Source organism: Poromitra crassiceps (assembly GCF_964638095.1).
Source record: "Poromitra crassiceps genome assembly, chromosome: 7".
Lineage (NCBI taxonomy): Eukaryota > Metazoa > Chordata > Actinopteri > Beryciformes > Melamphaidae > Poromitra > Poromitra crassiceps.
The window spans coordinates 53,315,374-53,325,676 of record NC_139628.1 but is presented as its reverse complement, the minus strand read 5'-3'; the positions used below and the strand labels follow the sequence as shown (position 1 = coordinate 53,325,676).

The 10,303-nt window shown below is 49.1% G+C and overlaps 1 protein-coding gene across 1 annotated transcript in view; it reads right to left on the bottom strand.

The window, feature by feature from the left end:
• The window catches only part of tnfsf12 (TNF superfamily member 12), a gene marked incomplete at its 5' end in the record, with an annotated part of 9,986 nt that extends 312 nt beyond the window's left edge, over positions 1 to 9,674 (bottom strand). The window contains 6 exons of the mRNA XM_083640766.1: positions 1 to 55; positions 1,955 to 2,082; positions 2,551 to 2,574; positions 3,331 to 3,390; positions 6,557 to 6,647; positions 9,501 to 9,674. The exon at positions 1 to 55 is cut by the window's left edge and continues 312 nt beyond it. Coding sequence (XP_083496892.1) covers positions 1 to 55; positions 1,955 to 2,082; positions 2,551 to 2,574; positions 3,331 to 3,390; positions 6,557 to 6,647; positions 9,501 to 9,674 — 532 coding nt within the window. The remainder of the gene's footprint in view (positions 56 to 1,954; positions 2,083 to 2,550; positions 2,575 to 3,330; positions 3,391 to 6,556; positions 6,648 to 9,500) is intronic.
• Between the last annotated feature and the right edge of the window lie 629 nt (positions 9,675 to 10,303).

Genomic DNA, 10,303 nt, shown 5'->3' with positions numbered 1-10,303 from the left:
GTTGGGCCACCACATCCAGCTTCACATACTGGGACTGCTGCTCACTGAACAGCACCTGGACACAGGGAGGGAGAGAGAGAGAGAGAGAGGGAGAGAGAGTGATACCTACTCTTAAAAAGTGATCGATTGGCAGTACTAGATTCCCTGCCTACCAACACGAGGGTCGCAGGTTCGCACCCCCGTGATAACCTCCGGCTTGGTCGGGCGTCAATACAGGCACGAGTGGCGGTGTCTGGAGGGTGGGAAGCCGGATTTGGGGTATGTGTCCTATTCGCTGCACTAGCGCCTCCTGTGGTCGGTCGGGGTGGAAGGGAACTGGTGGGAATAGCGTGATCCTCCTACAGTACGTGCGAATTGGCCAAGTACAATTGGGGGAGAAAATGGGGGAAAATCTGGAAAAAAAGATTGATTGCATAAAATAAAAATTAAATTCTGCAATTGACTGGATTTCTGGGAATTTGAAATTTTCTAAACATTTCCTCTAGATAAGGCTGGGCGATATGGGCAAAATCAAGTCTCACAATATATTTGACCAAATACCTCGACATGGATATTGTAGGGATGACTATTGGTGCTTTCACAAAATCTTTACACAATGAGATTTTTCATAAATAATCATCAGTAATGTGAATATAATGACTAAGTGGGTAAAGGCAAATAATAGAACAGCTAGAACAAAGTTCAGAAAATGACATCGCTTTACTGTAATGTCGCCTTTAAAGCCAGGAAAAGACAGTACAGTACAGAATGCCATATCATGATATTACGATATCCAAAATCTAAGACGATATCTAGTCTCATATCACGATATCGATAGACTGTAATATCAATATATTAAACAATATAAAATGTCGCTTATTTGATTGACAAAACATTAAACCATTTACATACTGAGTCTTTCATATTTCCGGGACTTCTGGTTTTTGGAACATATAGCATTTTGGAAGTCAACCAAATGAAAACAACATATGTGACCTTTAAAAGGAAAGCCCATTACTTTGGCCGTCGCCTGGCAAAATGACAACACAAACAGATTCAAATCTCTTTATCTTAGAAACTGATTGCTGAACTTCTGGTAATTACTTCTACCGAGGAGGTTATGTTTTCAGTGCTATTTGTTGTCTTGTTTGTCTGTGAACGGGATTATGACAAATCTATCAGGGAGATTTTCATTACAATTGGTGGAAGGGTGTAGCAGCACGGGCCAAGGAAGAACCCATTCAATCTTAGAGCCAATCCGATCAGACTCACGAAATTTGCATATCATAGCAGTCTGCACTATCGGTCTTGGCGGAGGTCTGCGCTGTCCGAGTGCACTTCTAGTTTGATTTATTTTTCCTTTGAACTGGATATACAGCATTTTGTAAATTAATGTATATTAAAAATATTGCTTGCAATAAAAAGTCAACTATTTTTACCGCGGCGCTGGACCAGCTGGGGTCATAAGATGGAAAAGTCAGGACACTCACTCACTCAGTCAGTCAGTCATGGAAGTTTAGTGGGTTTAATAGGAAAATGGCCGAAGCTAGGGATAGGAAGGTGGTAGAGAGTCAGGATACGAGGGGTGGGTAGGATTAGTGGCTAGGGGGATATGGGTGGTATTTGGGGTGGGGGTTGCGCCGTGGTCTGAAAGGTTTGCGCTTGTTCTGAATAGGTCCACTATAACTTACAGATATTGAAATACATTTCCCAAAACGGATATATAGCACATTTCTGGACTATAACTGTATATAAAATAGAGAGAAGGCAAGCAAGCGGCAATATGGGAAGTTGATGATGACGTTAGAGACAGTAGAATACAATAGAATACATGGTGAATGATGAAAGAGAATGTGACGGAAGAAAACAAAATGAAAAGAGCGAGAAAGAACAGGTGAGAGTCGGTCAAGCTGGACAGAAAGTTGACGGTTGTAGTCCTGCGTTATCGACGGACTACAACTCCCCAGAGGCCCACCTGGCAGTAGAGGAAGTAGACGCCTGCTCGCTCCACGGTGAAGGTGCCGTGCTCTCTGTTGTACCTCACCGCTTTACTCATGTTCAACGTCACCTCTTCCCAGCCCTTTATCACGCCGCCCTCTCCCACTGGGAGTCACACACACACACACACACACACACACACACACACGCACACACAGGCACACACACACACACACACACACACACACACACACACACACACACACACACACAGACGAGGGTTATTCATGACTGAAGCTATGAGGACCAAGTTCTACAGATCAGTGGTTCTCAAAGTGGGGTCCGGTCCGGGGACCCCCAGGGGTTCTCGAGGGGGTTCCAGGGGGTCCCCAGCAAAAAGGGGGATAATGTGTTTTCACTATAATTCCATCCATAAGTAACAGTCATGTGTGACTGTTTTGGTCATGGCTCTCATACATTGTAATAAAACATCTAAAAGCAAAACTCTTATCAAGTGGGGCTCCGTGGTCTCATTTGTGTCCGTTTAGGGCTCCTTGATGTGAAAACGTTTGAGAACCACTGATCCATAGATCCTCTTCAGTTACTAATGCGTTCTATTTTTATGACTCTTACCTTGCTGAGAGGAGACTTTGGTTACTAGTGGAAAGAGAGAGAGGGGCGGAGAGAGGGAGAGAGAGGGAGAGAGAGAGAGAGAGGAGAGTAAGAGAGAAGAGAGAGAGAGAGAGAGGAGAGAGAGGGGAGAGAGAGAGAGAGAGGAGAGTAAGAGAGAGGAGAGAGAGAGAGGAGAGAGGAGTGAGAGAGAGAGAGAGGGAGAGAGAGGAGAGTAAGAGAGAGGAGAGAGAGAGAGAGGAGAGAGAGGAGAGAGAGAGAGAGAGAGAGGAGAGTAAGAGAAAGGAGAGAGAGAGAGGAGAGTAAGAGAGAGGCAGAGAGAGGAGAGTAAGAGAGAGGAGAGAGAGAGAGGAGAGGGAGAGAGAGAGGAGAGAGAGAGAGAGAGGAGAGTAAGAGAGAGGAGAGAGAGAGAGACAGAGGAGAGGGAGAGAGAGAGGAGAGAGAGGAGAGAGGAGAGAGAGAGAGAGGAGAGTAAGAGAGAGGGAGAGAGAGGAGAGAGAGAGAGTAAGAGAGAGGGAGAGAGAGAGAGGAGAGAGAGAGGGAGAGAGAGAGGAGAGAGAGAGAGGAGAGTAAGAGAGAGGGAGAGAGAGGAGAGAGTAAGAGAGAGGAGAGAGAGAGAGAGAGAGAGAGAGAGAGAGAGAGGAGAGTAAGAGAGATGGACAGAGAGAGAGGAGAGAGAGTCAATTAAGATTTTATGACTGCAATTGTATAGGGGTATATCATGGAAACCACTTCAGCAGATGCTACACAAGATGGCTATAAGGGATCTGCCAAGCCACTTACTATCAAAATGAGACGCCATTTTCCTTCCATGTCCAATCTTGCCTCCTCGCGCCGCCGGCCCTTTGAGAAGGAAGAGAGAATATGAGTTTGAGAAGGAAGAGAGAATATGAGTTTGAGAAGGAAGAGAGAATATGAGTTTGAGAAGGAAGAGAGAATATGAGTTTGACCAAGAGAACAAATGTCTGTGGCTTTTTTTTTTAGGCAAAACAACCGGTCACACACATCTGAATCTCTCTAATAAAGCTGTGTGTGTGTGTGTGTGTGTGTGTGTGTGTGTGTGTGTGTGTGTGTGTGTGTGTGTGTGTGTGTGTGTGTGTGTGTGTGTGTGCGTGTGCGTGTGCGTGTGCATGTGTGCGTGCGTGCGTGCGCGCGCGCGCGTGTGTGTGTGTGTGTGTGTGTGTGCGTGCGTGCGTGTGTGTGTGTGCGTGCGCGTGTGTGCGTGCGTGCGTGCGTGCGTGCGCGCGCGTGTGTGTGTGTGTGAATATGGAAGCCGGTTCAGATTCCACCTGACGAGCGTTTAACGCGCTTAGCAGATGGGGAAGGATTTCCTTTCTCGTGCTTCGATATATTTCCTTAAACTGTTATTTTCAGTCGGTGCGTGTGCGCCTCCCCCCCCTCTGTCGGGGCTAATCTCAGTGCCAGCTGCTCGCATTCATCTAGAAAAGACAGAATCCAGAATCCAGAGGGGTGCAGAGTGAGGCAGACAGAGTACAGAGGGGTGCAGAGTGAGGCAGACAGAGTACAGAGGGGTGCAGAGTGAGGCAGACAGAGTACAGAGGGGTGCAGAGTGAGCTCTGGGGAGAGAGAGAGCGAGAGACTGAGTAAGATGTAGCATAAGAGAGACTGATAGGGGGGAAGTGAAGGAGAAAAAACTTTAAAGGCACAGTTCACCCCCAAAATGAAAAATACATATTTTCCCTCTTACCTGTAGCGCTATTTATCCATCGAGACGGTTTTGGTGTGAGTCGCTGAGTTTTGGAGATATCGCCCGTAAAGATGTGTGCTGTCTCAATACAATGGAACTGGATGGCACTCGGCTTGTGGCAAAGCACACACAAAACTGTGTGTGTTTGAAAAAACACACACAGTCAACAGTAACGTCTCTTTACAGAAATCCTGACCCGATTTGACCCGAGCAGTTTCATGTAGGAACTATTTCCTTTTCGACTGAACCACACCCGCTGGCAGCTAGCTAGCTGCTAGCTAGCTGCTAGCTAACTGCTAGCTAGCTGCTACAGTTTCATGTAGGAGCTATTTTCTTTTCGACTGAACCACACCCGCTGGCAGCTAGCTAGCTGCTAGCTAGCTGCTGCAGTTTCATGTAGGAGCTATTTTCTTTCGACGAAACTACTACTACACCCGCTAGCAGATAAGCAGTCGAAGGAAAATAGCTCCTACATGAAACTGCAGCAGCTAGCTAGCTGCTAGCTAGCTAGCTGCTAGCTAGCTGCTGCAGTTTCATGTAGGAGCTATTTTCTTTCGACGAAACTACTACTACACCCGCTAGCAGATAAGCAGTCGAAGGAAAATAGCTCCTACATGAAACTGCTCACAACAAGGTCTATGTATTAGCTTGAGTAACCGGGAGCGCCACAAGCCGAGTAGCATCCAGTTCCATCGCATTCGAGAGAAGGCAGACATTTCCACGGGCGATATCGTGCGTCAAAACTCGGCAACTCACATCAACAAAATGATCTAGAATGGATAAATAGCACTACAGGTAAGAGGAACAATATGTAGTTGATTTTCATTTTGGGGTGGACTGTCCCTTTAAACGCACAGTTAGAGACAAGGCGAAAACGAGAGAGAATGCAAAAAACACGAGTGAGAAATGGAGTGCGGGGAGAGAGAGAGAGAGAGAGAGAGAGAGAGGTCTTTGGCTGCTCTGTGAAAAGGAAAAGCTGTGTGAAGCAACAGATAAATACCATAAATAAGAGCCATGAACAAAAAGGGCCCGAGCAGACGAAAGAGTCGTCTCGTTATTCACCACCGGTTTATTTTAGCTTTGCTCTCTGGCCTCCAGGGAGCGATTTCAAACAGAGATATCGCTACAATGCCCAAACGCATGAACTGTGAAATAATATGTACATTATGTTTGGAGACAGAGCAGCCAAACACTGGGGCCCCCCCGCCCCAATACTGGAATATCGAGCCCCCCGCTAAAATAACTGGCAGGTGGGCGACCCTGGAGATTTAGGATTCGCTATGGGTGAACGTAAGGCCCTCAGGCCGGCCAGATTTCCTGACTTATGCTGTCAGTCAAAATGGAAAGAACATAATCAGTTATACCTGGACTTTTCCACAAACTGAGAAAAGCTGCTTTGCTTGATAGCCAAGCCTTTCAACACTATAATGTGTTTTGGAAGAGCCGCTCCACTATCAATTACCTTCAGAAATGCTGATAAAAAAACAAAATGCTGATACCTGGACGGCATCAACTCAACGTTTCTTTGGCCCAGACGCGAGGCTCTACTTTGTCCAAATTTGGATCGCGCGTTCATTCCTCGACTGAAGTCCGGCGTAAAGACGTCGTTTTCAATAAGCGTCTACTCTTTAGACAAACATGCAATCCCTGCTGACGGTGACGCAAGCAGCGCCTATAAATACTGCAATGATAGGCCCGTCAAATACCACCGCTTTCACAACAAATCATAGCTGTGTCGGCCGCGTCCCGGGGGGTTGGGGGGTTTGGGGGGTGGGGGGGGAGGTGGGGAGGGTGTCGGCCGTGTCCTGGGGGGGGGGGGGCGGGAAAGAAATCAATTTCACTCCCTAAAGCGTGCAACAAGGCCTGGCTCCCGGTGCCAGCTGGGTTTCTGGGCTTGGCGGCCGCGCTCCTGGTCAGAACCTGTAATTTCTGCAGCAGTCCTCCAGCTGCCTACTTTTTCCTGTGTCGACTTTTAGCAGTGGGTTTTAGTGCCTGCGGCCCGCGAGAGCCCGACCAAAGTGGCGTGCGGCCCGGTGCGCGCCAAGTCTGGCCTGCCGTTTGTGTTAAATGTTCTGCCCGCAAAAAAACAACACGCCGCAATTGGTAAGTGTACTGTGTCGGCCGCGATACGCGAGATGATCCGGATGATGGAGGGAGGCCCGTTCTATAGGTTTAGTGTGCGGACGTGTTGTTGAAGTGGAGTCGATGCAGCTTTTTTCGAAAGACGCAAACACACACACGCACACGCACACACACACACACACAAGCACGCGCGCGCACGCACACACACAAATGCAATACCGTCTCTGGATTCTCTCTTCACTCTCTGCCCCACCAGCAACTCTCTCTTCTCCAGTATGAGCTGGACAATGGCTTTCCTCTGTGTATTCACCTATTGAGAGAAAGGGAGAGAATTGGGGGGGGGAGGGAGAGGGAGGGAGGGAGGGAGGTACATAGTCAGAGAGAGTCCGCAAGACAGACAGACAAAATAGTCTATTAGCATGAAGTTTATTATGACTGAAGTGGCGTGTGGGCCCCAGGCAGCCACAGAAACAGACACGTCCTTTCCCAGTATCTCGCCCCCTGCTGCCCTGCTGGGTTTAGAACAGGTCAACCACTTCCTCAGAGAGCGATTGCAACACCTAATGCATGTTTTTTAGTGCTTCGCATTCCTCGCGTTTCCTAACTCCCTTTCGGAGAAAGAAAGGGCAGAATTTTGTCAAGCCAGCAAAGTTGCGAGAACTTGGCCGAGAGGCGCGCGGGCCCGCTGAGCGACCCGTGTCCCGGGACGGTACGCTGTGTTTAAATACACAGCTACTGGGGAAATGGAGGCATGGAGTTGCTCTTCACTCCCCAGACGCTCTCTCGCTGGCTCTCATCAGGACTTGGCAAACGGTCAAATGGACAGAACGAACGAACGAACGAACGAACGGGGCCCCTTGGGAAAGACTCCAGCATCAACACTCCACGTGTCCAATCTAGGGGTTGTTGTGTGTGTGTGTGTGTGTGTATATGAGAGAAACCGTGTGTGTGTGTGTGTGTGTGTATGTGTGTGTGTGTGTGTGTATAATATGAGAGAAACCATGTGTGTGTGTGTGTGTGTGTGTGTGTGTGTGTGTGTGTGTGTGTGTGTGTGTGTGTGTGTGTGTAAGTGTGTGTGTAAGAGAGAAAGAGAGAGATTGCAAACATGATACATAGTCAACCTGTCTTGTGATCTCAAATCCAGTGCATCCTGTATTTCTAAATAATGTGAACTTGAAACCATTTTCATTGATTTGGCTCCTGTTTTCTTGCAGGGGGGGGGGCTCTGCAGAAAATAATCTGCTCTGCTTCATGATGCAGGGGGGGGGGGCTCTGCAGAATATAATCTGCTCTGCTTCATGATGCAGGGGGGGGGGGGCTCTGCAGAATATAATCTGCTCTGCTTCATGATGCAGGGGGGGGGGGCTCTGCAGAATATAATCTGCTCTGCTTCATGATGCAGGGGGGGGGGGCTCTGCAGAATATAATCTGCTCTGCTTCATGATGCAGGGGGGGGGGGCTCTGCAGAATATAATCTGCTCTACTTCATGATGCAGGGGGGGGGGGGCTCTGCAGAATATAATCTGCTCTGCTTCATGATGCAGGGGGGGGGGCTCTGCAGAATATAATCTGCTCTGCTTCATGATGCAGGGGGGGGGCTCTGCAGAATATAATCTGCTCTGCTTCATGATGCAGGGGGGGGGGGGGCTCTGCAGAATATAATCTGCTCTACTTCATGATGCAGGGGGGGGGCTCTGCAGAATATAATCTGCTCTGCTTCATGATGCGGGGGGGGGGCTCTGCAGAATATAATCTGCTCTGCTTCATGATGCAGGGGGGGGGGGGCTCTGCAGAATATAATCTGCTCTGCTTCATGATGCAGGGGGGGGACTCTGCAGAAAATAATCTGCTCTGCTTCATGATGCAGGGGGGGGGGGGCTCTGCAGAATATAATCTGATCTGCTTCATGATGCTGGGGGGGCTCTGCAGAATATAATCTGCTCTGCTTCATGATGCAGGGGGGGGGGCTCTGCAGAATATAATCTGCTCTGCTTCATGATGCAGGGGGGGGGCTCTGCAGAATATAATCTGCTCTGCTTCATGATGCAGGGGGGGGGGGGCTCTGCAGAATATAATCTGCTCTGCTTCATGATGCAGGGGGGGGGGGGCTCTGCAGAATATAATCTGCTCTGCTTCATGATGCAGGGGGGGGGGGGGGGGCTCTGCAGAATATAATCTGCTCTGCTTCATGATGCAGGGGGGGGGGCTCTGCAGAATATAATCTGCTCTGCTTCATGATGCAGGGGGGGGGGGGGCTCTGCAGAATATAATCTGCTCTGCTTCATGATGCTGGGGGGGGGCTCTGCAGAATATACAGTAATCTGCTCTGCTTCATGATGCAGGGGGGGGGGGGCTCTGCAGAAAATAATCTGCTCTGCTTCATGATGCAGGGGGGGGGGGGGGGGGCTCTGCAGAATATAATCTGCTCTGCTTCATGATGCAATCTCATGCATCTCACATTGGCTGCAAGTGCAGAAATGGCTAAGCCTACCTTTTGCACGAGGACATGAGGATACCGAGTATAAATATCTGCAAATATGCAGATTCAAATGCTACATGTCAACAACGACACAGTAAAGTGAGGTGGCTGAGTGTTGCAAATGACTTACACTTGCTACAATTGCACCTAGCCTGTGTTTTTACGCTCAACGCTTCAGTGCAGTCAGTTGGCTATGATGTGCTCCCATGCCAAGAAGAAAAGGCTTTCCAGTAAATTGGGATAAAATTGGAGCACAACTGGCAGCAGGGCAATTAAAGTTGGCATGGAGGCAAGGGGGGGTGCAGGGCACAAAAATAAGCAATAACTTTGACTGCACTTATTGGTAAGCAATAAAAGTGCCAAGTTGCGAGTATATTACCAGCAGAACTACAGAGGCAAGAACGTGCAAGAGTGGAAATGAAGGGGGGAGAGGAAAGGGGGGAGAGGGGGGTATGTGGAATAGCATTTTTCCATACACCCCCCGCGAAGATTCCAGTAACCGCAGTCACAAAGAAGTTGCATAACAAACACTTGAAGCTGACCAAAACTCGCAGGAGAGCGTAGACTAAACAACATTGTTGATATTGACGGTGGAAAATGCATGACATTCAGGGGAGGGGGATGCTGCTGCTGCTGCTGCTGCTGCTGCGGCTTATATTCGGTTTAGAGATCACCCACACAAACCTGCTCCAGTCGGTCCTGCAGGATCTTAAAGGACTGGGACAGGTCCCGCGTCTGTCGCCAAGTCCACGCCGTGAACAGCGCGCTGCAGGCGGCCAGAGACAGAGCCACCAGGGCCAGGAAAGCCCAGACGACCCGCAGCTTGCGCACTCGTCTCCTCTGCAGAACCCGATGCATGTTGCTGGGTGCAGACTGCTGCTATTCACCGTGGAAGAACCATCAGAAATCCCCACGTCTTCTTCAACGCCATTCCAATACAGCATGAAGTCCCACCAAATGCATTTCTGTCCAAAAGTCCATTTTGGGAAGACGCGCAGCAAGTGGGCCCGTTCCAGGTCAATCCTATTTTATGTTGAGTTTATCTGAGAGATTGGATTATTGCAGCATTTTTAAAACCCACAAACGCGGCTCCCCCCTTTGCACAGATCAAAGCCACCATCCTCCGCGTCTGCCTCGCCTGCAGCCGGGTCTCCAAATACACGCACGGTGCACTGTGCCAGTTGCGCGCACATCAACTGTTGCATCCTTCTTCTGCTTTTGATTCGTTGACTCAGCTCTCTTGTCTTCCCCTCTAAAAGCTTGCTGGGGGGTCAGTCTGTTTAGGCTCCTGCACTCAGACGCAGACTTGGAGCTCAACTTTCCGTGCTGCCGCCATCGGCTGGTTTTAATCTGTTATCGCACCGTGCATCCGCCGTGAAGAATCAGTTGAGCACGGGGGAAGGAGGACATGAGGCGCACCGGGCTTCCTCTGCTTCTCAAATCACTTCCATCAACTGTCTTTCGCAGGCAGCCCTGAAAAATGAACG